The sequence below is a fragment of the Culex quinquefasciatus genome, chromosome 2, assembly GCF_015732765.1.
Source record: "Culex quinquefasciatus strain JHB chromosome 2, VPISU_Cqui_1.0_pri_paternal, whole genome shotgun sequence".
NCBI lineage: Eukaryota > Metazoa > Arthropoda > Insecta > Diptera > Culicidae > Culex > Culex quinquefasciatus.
The window spans coordinates 189,414,253-189,433,060 of record NC_051862.1 but is presented as its reverse complement, the minus strand read 5'-3'; the positions used below and the strand labels follow the sequence as shown (position 1 = coordinate 189,433,060).

The 18,808-nt window shown below is 37.5% G+C and overlaps 1 protein-coding gene across 5 annotated transcripts; it reads right to left on the bottom strand.

Annotated features, from left to right (window-relative positions):
- Positions 1-120: 120 nt before the first annotated feature.
- On the bottom strand, positions 121-10,841 carry LOC6044259 (CD63 antigen). 5 transcript variants are annotated; one of them, XM_038256235.1, is made up of 6 exons: positions 10,739-10,841; positions 9,758-9,843; positions 9,498-9,686; positions 9,263-9,439; positions 345-590; positions 121-274 (listed from the first exon to the last, which is right to left on the bottom strand). In XM_038256235.1, the coding sequence occupies exons 2-6, from the start codon at positions 9,821-9,823 to the stop codon at positions 203-205; spliced, it is 750 nt and encodes a 249-aa protein (XP_038112163.1). In that variant the 5' UTR covers positions 9,824-9,843; positions 10,739-10,841; the 3' UTR covers positions 121-202. The 5 variants fall into 5 exon arrangements, with proteins under 5 accessions (XP_038112163.1, XP_001861798.1, XP_038112165.1 ...); XM_001861763.2 differs by having other exon boundaries at positions 10,664-10,803; XM_038256237.1 differs by lacking the exon at positions 10,739-10,841 and adding an exon at positions 10,366-10,496.
- Between the last annotated feature and the right edge of the window lie 7,967 nt (positions 10,842-18,808).

Here is an 18,808-nt window from a genome sequence, read left to right as displayed (position 1 = left end):
TTTGGGAACATTTCCTGGCGGCGTTGCTAGGATACGCAGGGTGAACCGTTGTCACGTGGTCGATAGGGTGACCAATATATTGTGTGATGTGATATTTAGATTTAGATAAAAAATACCGAATCCGCAAAGAAGGTTTTTATTTCATGTCATATTTTAAACTTTTCACATAAAACATATTTTTTAAGTCACACTCAAGACGTTCTTAAAATCCTGTGTGTCCACTCTGCATCTTGATCTGTTTTGCCAGATAGCAAGCGAAGAAGATTCCAAAGAACTGAAAAAGTAAAAAAAAATATCAAATTAACCATCCTCAAATACCAACCAATAGTGTTCCCACTCCCAACCTGTATCACGGCCAGCACGATTCCGGCCGCTCCTAGGCTGACGGCGTGCGATTTGATGAACGCGCCGAACGAGGTGATGCAGCCGGTTTGGCGCAGCGTTTTCTTGTCCGGCATGTCCGGGCAGGTGACCATTCCGATGGCGCCCGGCGAGCTGCGGCAGCACGACATCGGCAGGGACGTGGCGTTGAAGAGCTCGGCGTTGGCCGCGATCCAGTCGTCGGACTTGCCGACGCCACAGCAGTCGAACTGGGGATGAAAATGAGTAGGTTTAGTGATTTTTCACGCTCAAATCATTGAATATCTTGAACATTTTACGGGACTCTTGAAATCTTAAATATTCTAAAAAGGCCTGCATGTAGAAAATTTTATTAACCTTGAATAAGGCCGTTGCTCATGTTTTTCGAAGTTTATGTTACATAGAAATCTTACACTTGACAATGATCCAACACATTTTACGCAACCTTTTGGTGGGATTTGAATTTTTTGCCCATGCATTTTTTCGATTTTTCCCGTACAAACTTCAACGATCAAAGCTCAATACTCAGCTCGTGGAACGAGGTTTTAATTAAAAGACCTATTAGAGCCGATTTGGCCGGACGTTTTTTGACTCTTATACTGCCGTTCTACGCATGATTGTACCATATGTAAGTTTTGGACGATTTTGAGTTTATGACATTTTTAAGTTTGGTCTGATGTGTCTTTTAAGAAAATCACATAAAATCTAGTACTTTGTTCGGAAACTCATTAAAAACAACACCAAGTCTGTTTGTTCCATCGTTAAACTTCTACGCATAATTGTCCTACCAAGTATTTTCTTACGCGGAATCATTAGTTTTACTAAGCATTATGTCTTGTTTATCAGTTGTATGGAAAGAGAATCACAAATAAGAGTGACAATCTGCTAATTGGGACGATTAGGGACTCACGGGACAATTATGCGTAGAAACACAGAAATCGGTCGAAAAATTTCAATCGCGTTTTTCTCAGTTGCACTGTTTTGAACATGGGACAATTATGCGTAGAACGGCAATATATAATTTGGAAATATTTTGTACCATTTTCAAATTAATTTCAGTCAAATCGTCTTTACCATCTAACTATAAATTTAAGGCCACTTTCACATTTTTAATCTTTTTGAGAATGAAAAGGCTATTAAAAACATGACATTAAAAATCCTAATCTATTTTGGATGATTCTGTTGGAATCCATTAAAATTGTCCAAAAATACCTCTAAAAATGGCTTTGACCACATTAACTGGTCGAAAATTGTGAATCGAAAAATAAAATGTTCGTCTCTGATCTCACGGCTACAAATTTGAAATATAAAATTTTTGGGTTTTACGAGTGGTTTTCCAATGATGGAAGAAACAAATTTTTAAGAGCGGATACAGACATCGCACAAGTATTTTAGAAAAAGAGCTCTCAAAAATCAGGTTTTGAGTTCCGGGTTTCGGGCCAAAATTCAATCGAAAGAGCACAACCTTCAAATTAGTATGTAATTTCCCGCCGGACACGATTTTTTTTAAAAATTTCTGAAAAAAGCGTTTTTCCAAAAGCAAACCTTAAACCTTTCTTTTGTAAGAAAGGCAAAAATGTGTAATTTTACCACTTTTCTGGTGTAATGTCACTTTTTCAATCTAAATTGAGGTAATATTACATCATAAAAAAGTTAATATTTTACCTTCCTAATTTACACAATTTTGAACTGTGTATGATTCTGTTTCATTTTGGCACATTGCTTAAATATTTGAAAAATAATTCAATCTTCAGTTTGGCTATAGTTTTTTTTTGTGCTAAATATTCAAGCAATTTTTTTTAGTCATTGCAAATATTGTTTGCAAACGTTTGATTTCTTTTAACTTTTTTTGAGATTATTAGTTGTACGTTTGATTTCTTTTAACTTTTTTTGAGATTTATGGCTACATACCTAATTAAAGGTGAAGCTTGATTTTTGATTATCGGAAAACGGAAATATCGAATTAAGTCCAAACGTTTTTTATTCTTAGCGAAAAAGTAAAAAAAAACTTGTTCACGCTTGGAAAATATCTAATAAATGAAATTGCAAATAAAATTGGAACAAATTTTAATTCAAGTTTTTGTCCCTCAGCTATATTTATAATGTTTTTTATCTGAAGTTTTACGTCTTTTTTATGTTTAAAGAGCCTTCATTTGATTAGAAATTCATCACGCTATATAATTTATTTTGTATAGATTGAAAAGTTTTTACATGTTTTTTAAGTGACGGGACTAGAGCAGTGGTTCTCAACCTTTATTGATCCATTCCCCCTTGGCTGAATTTCAGGAACATCATTCCCCCCCAACTAATGGGTATCATCGCACAAATGTCATAATTTTGGTATTAATGTTTGCAGAAACTTTAAATTTTTCACAACATTTAATTTTTTCTTCACTCGCAACAATTTACACATACTTGCAGCATTTTTAAAATGCATTTTTATTATCTGTTCATATTTAATGAAATGCAAAAGCTCCCGAAAAATCTTTTTATTATAATCTTTTTATAAATGTTCCTGTATGTTGCAATATTATAAACACTAACAGTTTTAGTTTTTATCAATCACAGACAGAAATCATGACTGATATTTTATTTAAAGAAAAAGACAAAATAGACTTCATATAAATTTTACAAAAAAACTAATATTTGATGCTCGATTATTTTTCAAAGTAATGGAATTTTGCCCAAAACGATGCAAAAACTCCCAGGAATTAATTTGAATAATGTTCGAAAAAAACGAATCAACGCAAAACTTCACAAATATATTTTATAAAAAGCTTCCCAGTTTAAAGAAAAACTAAACTTAACAAAACCAAAGCAAAATTGACATAAAATAAAAATATTTTCAAAACATTCTCATTTTGAAAGGAAATGAAATTTAGCTTGAATTTATTTCAAAAAAATATTAGTAAAGCTATTTTTTGAAATTTATAACAAAATATGCTCATGTTTAAAATAATGTTATTTTTTGTAAAATTATTTATGAAATTCCATTCTTCAAAATTTGCTCATGTTTGAGAGAATGCAAATGTTTAAAAAAAAATGATGGTATTATTCAGAACAATTTCAAGGAGTAAACTTTTTTGAATTTTAGGTTTTGTTAGCTATATTTTTGAAACACCTGCAAAGATAAAAAAAAATAAAAATTGCTGTTGTATTTTATCACAGAAATTCCCATATATTTAAAATATATATTGTGAACTTCACATGTTATTTAAATACAACCATAGATTTATATTTTTACAAATACGCATTGGATTTCCATTACATCGTCATTCCCCCAAGAACGGCCAAATTCCCTCCCAGGGGGGAATTCCTCACCGGTTGAGAAACACTGGACTATAGGGTGACGATTCTCGAGATATTCAATTTCCCGGGAATGGAGAGTTGAATTTGGCCATTTCCCGGGAATTCCCGGGACCCAGGAGTTTATTCTATACCAATAGTGGCAATAATTTAGAAGGAAATGTAATAATATTGTTTTCTTTCCAATCAATAAAGTTACATTTAATTCATATTTATTCTAGGGAACGTTAACTTCAGTATCTTTTTTTTATCTTAGGAACGATATCTACCTTTTGATATTTTTTTCCTGAATTTTCGAATACAAGATCGTTTCTTGTGCTATTTGGGACTCAAAATTGAAGTTTAAAATGTTAACGAATCTTTTTTCGCACTGAGTGATTTTTCAAAAGCTTCACAAGCTGGTTGCATTAACTACTAATTAGATTTTTGTGAAGTAAAAAAAAATAGCTAGGGTCATTCCATCTGAAGCGGAACAGCATTTGAAAATTACCCTCTCCGATCCTGCTCAAATTTAGCAGGGCTGTTGATACTATCAAAACATGCAAGAATCCCGAATTTCATCCAAATCGGACCACCCCCTCCATTTTTGTACCTCCCCAAAAAATCAACTTTTTGGCGATTTTTGACCAAACCTCCTAGTTTCAAACGACAGTAACTCAGGAACCACAAATCTTAGAGGGTCGGTATTAGACTCAATTTTGAAGGAAATTGGACGTAGAATCCATTTCCGTGATCAAAATTTTGATTAATTTATTTTTTCTACCTGTATTGCGCAATTGAAAACATGAAACGGTCGTATCTCAAAACACCCCAACTTATTTTTTTTATTTGACCTCACCATCGTGTTCCCCGGCCAATTTTACATAAGAATCACTTATCGACAAAAATGAATATGTTTCGTTCCAGAGATATCGAATTTTAAAGTTTTGTGTTTTCGAGATTACCTACTAGGATGTAACAAAACCAAATTTTTTTGCGGGCATTTCAGGGGATGATCCCCTAGGTGTACTGAGTCAGAATCCCAAATATGAGCACGATTGGTTGCGACAGGACCTGGCGCTCCGGCTTTAAAGTTTAAATGGGATTTAACCCGTAAAATCGGTGCGTTTTGGTTTTTGCCATTTTTGAGGCCTTCAACGATTTTTGGATTTTTCAAAAACCTCATGAGCTTATAGTTTAAGTTTCAGGGCACAACTTTGCCGAAGACTGTGAAGAGATTTGATAATTAGTACTGCTTGTACAATGATTTGAAAATAAAAAAACTTTTTGCCATTAATTTGTTTGATTAGTATTGGCAACACTTTCTTTGAACGCGCGCATCCAGAGCCAGGCGTCGTAACTATAGCAGCGAGAAAACATCCAGCGTACAACGGTCAAAGTTTGACACATGGAAAGAAAATGCTTTATTTGGATGTTGTGCTTATGTTTTCGTTGGTGCCGGAGGATTTGATCACCGGTGCTGCTCTTTTAATCTGTCGTAGATTCCGGTATTCTATTTGGCAGTGAATCGCAGGATTTAGTTCTAAGCCCACCTGGCCCTGTCTCCGTGTGGACCTTTTTCGTCGCGACCAATTGTGGTGCCGGGAGACATATTAGCGAACCTATGCTCGAACATAGTGCAATTGGTGTCTAATGAATTCGCAAAATATCTAGCCAGAGAAGTCTGCTGTATGAAAATAGTGTTTACTAATGTTGTCAATGCAATACATTAATTTGTTTATGACCGATTTTATTGCCAAATTGCTATAACTCTTTGATTGATTACGAAGCGAGTGAAAACTCTCACTAAAATGCGTGTATCTCGAAATATCTTCCGGAATACGGAAAATTCAAAATGCACACAACATCCGTGCGTAATAAAGCGCTTTCAAGACAGCCGCGTTAGGTTGCACTCGAGCAAGGTTTAGAATCGGTTCCAACTGAACCCTGAGAGTCAACTGGAGAGCTTGTTGCAGTTCCATAAGAACTTTCGTTCTCAACAATCACAACAACAAAAACAACAAAACGACGCTGGACAAATACATGCCGACGCATCGCGACGCACCGTAGCATGCGTTGCATAGTTTGCCGAAAGCGCGCATCAAAAGCGAGTGTTGCCAGAACATGTTTTACGTTATCAGAAAAACAAGAGAAAAGATTTTGTAAATTCTGTACCATTTTTCTGAGCGGTCAAATCTCTTCGCAGTCTTCGGCAAAGTTGTACCCTGGAACACAAACTATAAGCTCATGAGGTTTTGAAAAATCCAAAAATCGTTGAAGGACTCAAAAAGGGCAAAAACCAAAACGCACCGATTTTACGGGTTAAATCCCATTTAAACTTTGAAGCCGGAGCGCCAGGTCCTGTCGCAACCAATCGAGCTCATATTTGGGATTCTGACTCAGTACACCTAGGGGATCATCCCCTGAAATGCCCGCAAAAAAGTGTGGTTTTGTTACATCCTATTACCTACATCAGCTTCATTCGCCGCATCTGCTAGAAGCACACAGGCGGGCTGATCAATAACTGCTACCTGCCCATTTATTGAAATAATATTTCATCATAAATAATCTTTATCAAATTGGACAAAAATTGACTGTATAACACTGTAGGAAACTGGAGTTGAATCACGAATGTGCTCAAAAACAATGAATGAAGTGAATTTCTGTGCTAACCCATAGGACAGAGCAATAACGCGCACAGTAAAGGGCAGAATTAGATTCCGACGGAGCGAGCAGGAAAATGCAATTAATCTTGTTAGTAACACTGAACTTGACCGAGCCACGTAGCCCAGTGGTAACGCTTCCGCCTCGTAAGCGGTAGATCGAGGTTCAAATCCCGGCTCGGACCAACACAACTGGTGATCTTTTCCCTTCTGGAATTGATTGCTTAGTAAAGGGAAGGTAGTGTATCGTCACAAACTGGACCTTATCACGACACCTTAGGAGGCGACCTATGGAATGTTAACATTAACCTTAACATGTTAACATTAAGTTGAGAATGAAACTGCCACTGAATCCGCTTTGTAAATGCCGGCCCCGATACTCTTCAAGGGTGTTCCCCTCAGGAACTGGGAAAGATTTACTTTTTTTAGTAACACTGAACAATAAATGCACGATACATTACTGAGTAAAAAATATGAACTAAAATTTATAAAATTTGTGTATACGTTGTACTCTAGTGAAGGACGATCACAAGGAGCAGGAAAAGGATTTATGGAAAGTATAAAACTGAAAAATGTAAGAAAATCACAAAGTTTGATCTGCTGCAAAGCGGCTAATCCCCCTAATTTAGTTGCGATGATTTCGACACCGTCCGAACAACAGTATTTTTTCTTATATCAATCTTGGGTTCTTTTAATTAAATGGAGCTGGCTCACAATATAAAAATTGATTTAATATGATCAATCTTTTAAATCATAAATCGGATTTGCCAAATTATGGTAAAGTGTCACTAATAAACTATAATAATACCGTAATCTGGGGCGAATCGGGACTACAGTCTGAATAGGGACAGCAGTTTTTAGAGCACTTAAAGCTTTTAAATTTGGAAATGGATGTACACATTTTGTTGGTCTGAGTCTGTTCTAACCGAAACCAACAAGAAAAATCAAAATATTGTGCTCCAACATGGTTAAAACTGCTGTCCCAATTCGCCCCATGTGTCCCGATTGACCCAAGTTTACGGTAATAATAATAATAATAATAAAGCAGGTTTTGGGGTTTTTGCTGAATGGCACTATTTTGCTACCGCCCATGATAAAGGCCCTAGTCATGGCCTCGGAGGTACTCTAAAACAAAAACAACACGTAAAATTACCCAATAAATATTCCTTTCACAAAAATAGATTGATCAAGAGAGGGAACAGCATCTAATTCCAGCGTACCTCTACTGTTGCCATATCAGCGCTTTGGCATTCAATCGAGTGATAAATAGCTCAATAATAAGTGAACAAGCAAGTTTCTATCAAAAGTTTTGCAAAATTTGTTGTTTAAATAGTGCAAATGAGTAAATTGGACGAAACTAGGAGCGAGGACTTAACCTGCCAAACATACTAGAATTTCTAGGTATTAGCTATATGAATAACTATTTGCGTAAAATTATAAAAATATAAATTAAATTAATCATCTCCCAGAACACCAGGTAGCAGTTATTGATCAGCCCGCCTGTGTGCTTCTAGCAGATGTGGCGAATGAAGCTGATGTAGGTAATCTCGAAAACACAAAACTTTAAAATTCGATATCTCTGGAACGAAACATATTCATTTTTGTCGATAAGTGATTCTTATGTAAAATTGGCCGGGGAACACGATGGTGAGGTCAAATAAAAAAAATAAGTTGGGGTGTTTTGAGATACGACCGTTTCATGTTTTCAATTGCGCAATACAGGTAGAAAAAAATAAATTAATCAAAATTTTGATCACGGAAATGGATTCTACGTCCAATTTCCTTCAAAATTGAGTCTAAGACCGACCCTCTAAGATTTGTGGTTCCTGAGTTATTGTCGTTTGAAACTAGGAGGTTTGGTCAAAAATCGCCAAAAAGTCGATTTGGATGAAATTCGGGATTCTTGCATGTTTTGATAGTATCAACAGCTCTGCCAAATTTGAGCAGGATCGGAGAGGGTAATTTTCAAATTCGCACTTTTTCGTGCACAGTTGAGATGGAATGACCCATATATAATTTTCCAGTACCGGGATATTTGCAATATGATTAACAACTGCTTAAAACAACAATTTAAACTTGTTTTTTTTTCCTTTTAAAGGTCAACTGTAAATATTAATTGAAGAAATATTTACAGTTATCAAGAAAATCCGAATGTTCACAATTGGTGGACCTTAAGTTTACAAAGATTGATAGAGTGTTTTTTTTTCCAAAATATAATTGAATATTGAGGTGACGTGAAACACAGAATGACTTTTTGACGTCAAAAAAGGAAATTACCTTGATACAGCGAAATTACCCTAGGGAATTAAAAAAACAGATTATGAGGACTGCTATGCTCGAGAGAGGATATGGAAATTGAACTGATTTTGAAAAAGCTTTTCCTTCTTAGAAATAATAAATAAAAATAATTTTAAAAAAACTTTAGATTTCATTTTTGGGGTGTAACTGCTAAGTATGCTTCAAGATAAATTCTGGGGTCCAAATTCTTTTTTTTGGCTTCTCTCAATTATAGTTATTGGAATTTTCGACAAGTCAAATTTTAAACTTTTTGATTAAGAAGATCAGAGAAGCATTGGTTTATTCGAACTTGGACAACGAACATTGAACTTCCAATATTCTAAACAATTTAGAACTTTCAAATAATTTTCAGATTAGTTTATATAATTTTGCTTCGAAATTTATAAGTATTAAATTTCCCGGGAGTCTCGACCGAATTTCCCGGGAATTGAGAGGTCCAAAAATTGACGATTTCCCGGGAATTTTTTTCCCGGGATTTCCCGCTCGTCACCCTCTAGACGGGACAAATTGAATCAAAATTTGGATTGGCTTGATTTAAAGTCGGCAAAAAATAGTGAATTTGAAAATGGGATTTGAGTGGTCATCCTGAATTTATGCAACAACTAGAAAATTGAGTGTCATTTCAAAAATAATGCAGGAAAACCAACGATACTCACATCAACCTGGATCTCATCCCAAATGATCGTAATCTCCTTGTTGGTGGCTCCGCCGTACTGCTTCATCGAGCTCTGCATCGTAGACGTGAGCAGATTGTAGGTTTCGTTTCGCAGAACATAGCCACTGATACCGGCCGCCAGTTCCAGAATAAAGATCAGAATCAGCAGGATCGAGAACTGCGAAATCGCTTTGTGGGTTAGTTTCGAGGGTTTGTAGTTTGATCGATTGGCTTACGGTCAACGTCATGCAGTAGTTCTCCTTGTACGCTCCACAGCATCCGAAGAATGCGATCACGAAGATGAAGCTACCGATCACCACCAGGAACGTGGGTACGCTGAAGAACTGGGGGTCCAGGATTTCCCGGAAGTTGTGGTACGCTCCTTGGACGGTCAGTCCAACGGCCATAATCGTGATGCCGGTGATCTACGGTGAGGATATGTTTGTGTGTGATTTCTCAAGCTGTATGGATTGATTGAGCTGAAGGCAATACTTACCACGAATATGAAGTTGAACAGAAATAGGAGATACTTGATGAAATTAGCACTTGTACTGAGCGACATCTTGACGGTTTAGTGAAGACCTGTGGAAGTAAAGCCAATTAGCGACGTCCAATGTAAAGTCATGCGCAGGTCACTAAAATTGGTGTACACTAGAACAAAGTGTGTGCTATTTTCACGTTTATCACTGCTTTCCTGCTTTGTCCGATACGGGATCGTAATGATGTTATCTTATCAGTGAATCTAGACTCTAGCACTTTCAACGCGTTTGGGTCATTTCAGATTTGTTTGTTCACTGACGACACACGACAGGGGATTTTTCCAGTTCAACTTTCATCACAAGATTACGTGCATAGTGTTAATCGAAAGTATATAGTTTCAGGGTGAATGAATGGTCAGCTTCTTTAGCTACAGCATACAATCTGTGCAACCTGCCCAGACAAGGTCCACGAGGTCACACGTTCGCGTACGTCGCGTTTTTTTTTCGATACTTAACCGGTTCACGTTTAATGCCGAATCAGTTCTCCGAGCCACGTTTCGTAACTTGCTGCAAGAGTGCCACCAGATATGCTCCAAAGAGAAGAAAATTGGTACAATTTGCTTACGATGTGGCGTTAAGAAGGACCTTGAACTGAATTCAACTCTTTGAACACTTCGCCAACATCTGAATGTATTATGATGAGCTTGCAGACTGTTTGAACAACATCAAACTATCAACTTCAGCGCAGTGACTGATACTTGCTGTGTAATTATTCCCTTATCACACTTGGTATATTTTACATCAGTGCGGGCATATCGCAACTACTCGTGAATTAGACACAAATCCTGCGAACAAAAATACACACACACAACATTCTAGAACGGAAATGAGGTAATGCAAAAATGTTCACGATCGGCATTTACTTGTTCTCCCGGTAATAAAACGAAACGTGTAGTCTTGTTGCAGGTGTATGCTACAGGGTCTTGTGTGCTTCCTACCCTAGAAACAAAACGACGAACGATCCGCTCGAACGGACTGATAAACCGCGACTGGTACTGCGATGCAAGTTTTGGACGTTTTCTCCCACAATGTTCGACGTCGAAGTCACTGCTCATAAGTGTATGTTCAGTATCTTGGGTTGTGTGTGGTATCGACCGGCAAAACACCTGCGTTTGAGGGAGACGTTCGGTAGTATTACTTGTGTGTTGCTTAGTGTACACTTTTGAGACTACGTTGTTCCGACGAAACGCCGGTAAAATGCAATGCATTTTCAGAACACGTGGTCTGTGCTTAACACGTATTCAAGAAGTTTGGTGAACATCAACTTGGGTGGAACCACCCTCAGTTTTGTTTAAGTCAGGGGTGCAATATGTCCGATGTAAACATGATCTTGTTTAATGAATCTTACTGTAAAGTAACTATGTGGAGTTTGAAAATCCTTTTCCATTTATCAACAAATGGATTAATATTTCTAGTTTTTCAATAAATATTTAACTCAACTTGAATTTGCAGCGGCCTTATAAACATTTGACTGTAAATTAGCTTTATATAAATATTGATTACCAAAACTACCAAATGCATTTTCTCAATATTTCATCATTTAAAATTGGATTTAAAATTCAAAATCCACTACACAGCTAAAAAAGTAGTAATCCAGCTGCGTGTAAAAGGCCTGTGTGTAAAATAAATATTGCATTATTTTATGCAATTTTATGTAATTTTACAACTTGACATATGTAGCCCATCAGTATGGGAAACCAACTTGACCGAAATGTCAAGCTCATATATGCGTTTATCCATACAGCATTTCATACATCATTTTTTTTTGTGTTTGCCAAAATTGTACATGCAGTGTGTAATATTAAATGTCGGATTTTTTGCTGTGTAGAGTAGTTTAGGGAAAATGCTCGACAGTCAAAAATAAGACTGTATGCGATTCTATTTAAGGAATTTTCTGATTGATTTGGTGTTTCCGGCAAAGTTGTAGGTTGTGATTAGAAATTTTCGTCCCAGAGACAAGATTAAAAAAAGAAGATCCAAAAAATTAAATAAATCATTCTTAACCCCGAATTAATTCTTTTGGTTTTTTTGCATTTAAAAAAAACTCTGACCGAGCCACGTAGCCTAGTGGGTAGCGCTTCCGCCTTTGTAAGCGGAAGATCGGGGTTCAAATCCCGGCCACTGAAGCCGCTTTGTAAATGCGGCCCCGATACTCTTCATGGGAGTCATAAGAAAAAAAATACTTTTTTTTACTTTTAAAAAACTCTTTAAAGAAAAGCCAAACATGAAAAAAAATATTTTCTAAATCTTAAAATCAAGCATAACTTCTGAAAAGATCTGCAAATAGAGAATTTTCTTTACTCATTTATTTCAGACCAAATTGTGACATTTTTTTTTTTTTTTTTTTAATTTTTAAAAGACCGAATTACGCACATCCAACTGGAAGTTGGAACATTCACCTACTCCATTCGGAGTTAGGCTCGGTTTGTCTTATTTTTCATATTCTGATATTCTGATTATTTCTTTTTTTATGGAGTAGGGCTACATGCCCTCTCATCTTTTCATCGATCTTTACATTTTTCATTAATACTGCAGCACGTGCCAGTGAGCCAGAGCTCCTTTAAGGCAGTGCTAAACTACTTAACAACTATTTAGGATTTTTTAAGATACATTTTTTTTGTTACGGGACAGCTTGGTTTGTTCAAGTTAGTGGCGTGTGATGGTGAGGGGTGGCGATGGGTGGCGATGGGCGTTGGGCGGTGGGCGATGGGCGGCGATGGGTGGCGGTGGGCGACGTTGGGTGGCGGTGGGCGGCGGTGGCATGAAACGAAACGTAAACAGAGGCATAAGTGGTGTATCAAACATATTGGTGGATATTCTGCTTGATGATGATCGTCAAACGACGCTTGAAGACCAGGAAGGTGCTGTGTCCTATCCCTCGCCTAGACCAGACCAAAATCCATGATAAAGCTGACAGACCAAATCTGTCAGACCAAGACTGTCAGACCAAAGAGCAAAAAGTAAACAATCTTGGTCTTCGACGTAGGTGCACACAAATCAAGAAAAGAAAATTTGAAAAAGAATTTTATTTTTCCAATTCAATGACTGGGTTTGGACTGCAAAATTGAATGGACGTCAGAAAATGAATAAACAGTGCGGCGTCCTGTACACCGACAATTAAATAAGCAGTTAAAAGCCTTATTCTTCCACTTTAATTTTTGATCGCGTTTTCGGTTTACACCTGAAAAATCTTGAAATTATTTATACGGATTTGTGATTCCTCTCTTTCCACCATTCCCTTGTTGAAGACAGCCAGGGTTGGTGATTGTTTGCATTCACGGGATAGAGCGTTGTACAGTTTGCCTCCAAAATAGGTAAATTTTTTCCTTCCAAACTCGCTGTATGGCCGATCCAGAACAAACTCTCCTTGTTGGCGGGTGGTCCGAGACGAGACTCTGACTTGTAGCTTGAAGTTGTGGTGCTGGGTAGCGTCCGTTGAGTATTTGCGAATTTGCACCGTCGTTTGAAGCTCGTACAGTGCTTTCAATGGCAGCACCGAATCCGTCATGTCCGAGTACAGGGCAGTGGTGGGGAATAATGCTGGTTTCCGCGAGATGATCTTCAAGCAGCGGTTTTGAAGAACTTGAAGGCCACGCAGATCGGTTTTGCATGCTGAGCCCCAGTTGGCAATCAGGTACTGGATTCGTGAGTGTACCAGGGAAAAGTACAGCATCTTCATTTGTGGGTATGGAATAAACGCAGCAATTCTCCAGAAGATTCCACAAAGTGAGCTTAGCTTGCTTTTAAGGGCAGTTATATGAGGTTTCCACCCCATGGTGCTGTCAAGAATTAGACCAAGGAACGGGTAACTGGAGACTTCTTCAATCGTTTGCCCATCAACAGTCAAAGGTGGGTGGTCAGGAATTGTTCGCCTTGGTGTGTGGAAGATCATGAACTTAGTCTTCCCTAGGTTCAGGGACAGCACATTCGACCTGAAGTACGCGTTGAGCAAAGTGATGTCTTCTGCAATCTTGTGTTGCAGTTCAGCACAGTCCTTTCCTCGGTAAAATACCGACGTGTCGTCAGCAAAGAGCCGCGTTTTCCCGTTAAGTTTCAGCTTACTAATGTCGTTTATAAACAACAAGAACAGCAGCGGGCCCAGATTGCTCCCCTGGGGAACTCCAATACTGATGGGACGTCGTTCACTGGTGTGCTCCCCAATGGAAACATACTGCAATCTTCCTCGTAAGTAGCTTTTGATTAACGCCAGCGGTGTTCCTCTAATACCATAAAACTCCAGCTTGAGTGCTAGCAGTTCATGGTCGATCGTGTCGAAGGCTTTCTTGAGATCGATGAAGAGCGTCGCAGCCAACATCTTGGAGTCCAATGTGGAGTAAATTTCCTCAACAAGATCACTTGTAGCTGTCAATGTACTCGAACCTGTTCTGAAGCCATACTGGTGAGTGTAGAGGACCTTCCGACGGATCGCATATTTCATTATCCGGCAGACAATCAATTTCTCGATCAGTTTGTCCAGTACTGAGAGAGTCGAAATGGGCCGATAGTTGTTAACGTCCTTCTTGTCACCTGCTTTGTGGATAGGTACCACACGAGCAACCTTCAAACACTCAGGATACTGGCCAGTTTGAATGATTTCGTTGAAAGTGTCCACCAGTAGTCGAGCAAATAATTCGAAATGCGTTTTCACGAAAGACGCGGGAATGTTATCAGGACCTGCACACTTCTTCGCGTCTAACTGGTTGATTAGCACGACAACTTCGTTGTATGATGCGGGGGTGAGGACCATAGAGCGGGGCTGGGAGGTCAGAGTGCCAAAGCGACTGATGGCTCGATCGCTCGGAATGGCGTTTGCGAGATCATGACCAACATTGCAGAAGAATTCATTGAAGACATTGCAGACTGTATTCATATCTGTGGTAATTCCTCCTCCATTCACGTAGACAGCAGTGGGTTTATCAGACGTTCCTTTTTTCCCCAGGACATCTCCGATGACCTTCCAACTAGCCTTCTGACTGCATTTTGAGAGCATCTGGTGGTAATACTCTCTCTTGCTCTGATCCTTCTTAGTCTGGAGCATCTGCGACACGTGATTTTTATTGATAAGATCGGAAAATAAACCCCAAAACACTGCAATCTGAATGTTTTCACTGCATTGTAGATATTTTTTTGAAATTTCAGTTTTTGAACTGAAATTTCTATTATTTTTTTTTGATCACATTTCTGGAACTAGAGTTTGATGAGTTTGATCACATCGCTGCAAAGTTTGATTTTCGGTAAGCGACAATCAAAAATAAGACAACAACAAAGAAAAAGTAAAGTGATTTTTCCAAGGGCTTTAAATCAGTCTAGACTGTAAATAACGAAATGGGTATTTTTTGGAAGTGCATGTTTTCTGAGTAGTCCTAATTATTATTTACAACTTTGCCGAAGACATCAAATTGATCATTAAATACCAGCGCAAGATACAGTGCAGACTCGATTATCCAAAACTTCGACTATCCGAAGTTCGATTATCCGAAGGTTTGTATGGGACTTTGGATAATGTCATCATGAATAATATGCATTTTTTATTTTCTTGCTTTCACATCAAATTCGAATTCTGCAACCCCATTTTGGGACCATCCATAAACCACGTGGACATTTAATTGGTTTGTGGATGGTTCCATTAGGGAACTTTTTGGATGGTTTATTGCCTATTAAATTGAAAAATGTATTTTTTAAATATTACATCACCGCCATTTTGCCCACCATCTTGGATTAAAAAAATTCTAAATCACTTAAGAGTAGTTTAGGGATCATATTTAAGCTCGACAATAAAAAATAAGACTCCACCATTTTTTTGTGATTCGATTAAGGGCAAGGGGGGCAGAATGGCCCGGCTAAGTATAATTCGCCAAAAACCATAGAAAAACACAGAAATTTATGAATTCATTGTAGTAGGCTTACATTTTGGGATGTTCCCTTCAATGTTGTATGCTTGGTTGATGAGAACTTTTAGCTTAAAACTATTTTTTAGCCACTTTAAAAAAAATGTTTTTTCGACTACTTTTCCAGGGTGCGGGGCAGAATGGCCACCCTGCGGGACAGAATGGGCCACCTTAGAAAACAACGTTGAAGGGTTATAATATATGACTTTAGGGACCTTTCTAACATAGTTTCCATGAACTTAGACCACTGTTATAAAAATAGTCACTTTCCAAAAAAACATTCTTGAAAATAGTGTTAATATGTTGTATTAAGACACTATTTTTACAAATAACCATCAAAATAGCAAAAAAATCAACTAATGTTGCATTAAACATGATTTGTGAAGCTACCATGAGTGAAATAATCCATTTAGCTCAAATTTCGTAACTTTTGATTGTTTTTATAAGGCAGGAAAAGAGTGCTCTATTTTGATTTTTAACACTTCCAACACTTTTAACACTTCCAACACTTTTAACACTTCCATCAACAAGCCTCTAAATGATTTGAAGGTTCCGTTGTTGTTTGCATACCTTCGTAATAGCTCCTGGTAGCATTCTAAACATTGAACAAACTTTTTCAAACAAGCTCACTTTTGAGAAAGGTTATTTAAAAACCTCGAAATGAACAACATTTGCGTGGTTTTGTCAATAAATTTACATTTTTGCTCTTAATTCGAAAAATACAATAAATTCAAACGTCGTTTTCGGTATGGAGATGTTATAAGGCCCTTGCCTTACGGTTGGTCTAAATCCATTCTAAAGCCCAAAACCCATTCTGCCCCCCCCCCCCCCTGCCACTATCCGAAGTGGAATTTATGGAGACTTGTATGGGGAAACTGAAGATCTAGCTTAAATAGGTCATCCAAATTTCCCGGGTTCTGAATTTCCCGGGAAACGGGAAAAATATTTTTTAAATCCCGGGAATTCCCGGGATCCCCGGAAATTCATGAAACAGTCATACAATCTATGTTTTTTTTATATTTGTTATGTTTTTCAAGCTTAAAATCATAGAATTAGCTCAATCATATTAATTGGTGATAATCTACTCTTCAATCTAAACAAGGACGACAAGTTTTAAATTGTTTAAAGAAAATTAAAATAAGTTTTTTGGTTCTTTGTTGTGATTTGGATTTGAAATGAACTACAAAGTGACTCAAATCAAATAAATTTTTGTAAATATATTTCTTTTTTATATGACATGATCAGAAAAGATTGAAAAATTTATTTGAAAATATCTTTAAAAAAACAAGAGGTGACAACAAATAAAATGACACCAGTCAATGTAAAATTTTAGATAAGTTTTGAATTTGAATAAACGAGTTATGAATGGAATTTTTGCAAACATCCATGTGTTAAATAAATTCACCGTTAAAATTGAAAAAAAAAATTATTGATACATGTTCAACTTTCACAAAAAACTTTTGCAAAAAACATATTTTACAATTTATCTTCAAGTTACTACCGCCAACTATGAAAAAAACAAGAATACAGTCTGAATAGGTTAGTAGATTTTAGAGCAATAAATTTAACAATCGGTGATCTGTGAAATTGTTTTGTTCTGTTCCTGTTTTAGCCAAAGTAATTCAAAACATCATGCAAAAAATTGCTAGAAAGGTGTCTTAATTCGTTTCATTTGCCCCACATGGCAGTGTTTGATGAAAAATAATTTGATTTATTTTGTTTTTTTTTTTTAAATCATAAATATACCTAGATATCTAAATCTTTTTTTAAAGCGCTAGGCATTTTTCAGATCGGTAAATTTAAATTTCAACAGTTTTCCCTAATACACCAAATCATGCTGATGTATGCCGAATACAAATCATAATGCTTTAAAATTATTATCTTTTATGAGGTATTCAACTGTTCATCTATTTCCACAACCAAATCTGAATTTCCAGATTAAAAATTGTTTTTTTTTTTATTTCGGGAATTCCGGGGACAAATTATGAAAAATCCCGGGATTCGGGAATTTCCGGTTTTGGAAAAATCCCGGGAATTTTGTCCCGGGAATTCCCGGTATGGACGCACTAAGCTTAAAGATTGACATTTAGATTCAACTGAAACATATCAAAGAATAAATAAGTTCAAAGGGGATAAAGTCTATTAAAATTGTCTGTTTTTGATTAGTAGTGATAGGTAGTGATGTTTTTTAATGAAGCGTTTTGATCATAACTAAGGCTCGACCGGATTTTTGAACAGATTTTTTCGTAAAATGCGGATTTGTACAGAATTTTTTGATGATAGTAATAACTATAGTATAGTATAGTTCTTACTATCATCAAAAAATTCCGTACAAATCCGCATTATTGGCAAAGTGTACGGATTTTAGAAGGTTTAATCATAATCTCGACTTTGCACAAGACCCAATTCTAACGCCACCCCCACGAACGGTGATTCTCTCCCACTCTTCCAGAGAGTCTCTCTCTCAAAGAGCAGCGTCCCCCTCGCTATCACCAGGGGAACCCAGCTCGACCAGCGACCCAAGCAGCAACATAACAGAGAGTTTCAAACACGATCCAAAACAAGAACAGAGCAACAACAGAGCACAAACCCAAACCAGCATTCGGTTCGTAACTCCGCGCGACGAAGTACAGTTCCAGTTAGTTTACAAAGAACCTTCGTCGCGTACGGTTGTGCAAGCGTTCCCTTTCCCGACAAAGAGAAAGAGCTTGAGCTGGTGTTCCCTGCGTCGGCGTGTGTCTTCTAGGGTGAAAGTACGGCGAGTGTGTGCGCGTGTGTGTTCAATCTGATACCTTTGTCTATGCTGCGTTGAAGTAGCCCACGGGACGAGCCCCCAGAAAGGATCTGTGTCCGCTAAACCTCAATAGTGATTGTGTTTGTCCACGCGGTTCGTCGATTGGCCGTCTATTGTGTGCGAAAAACCGCGTCTTCTTTCCGACGGCCAAGTGCACAAGTGTGTTGTTTGTCTGTGCTTCTAGTGTGTGAAAGGGAATACAGAGTGTGAGCAGAGTTGTCCAGACGAGACAGATTCGTCGTCGTCATCGTCATCGGAAACGAACAGGATTTTTCCCTCCTACCCTACCCATCTTCTTCGTTGGATTACTCTACACAGTTTTTGGG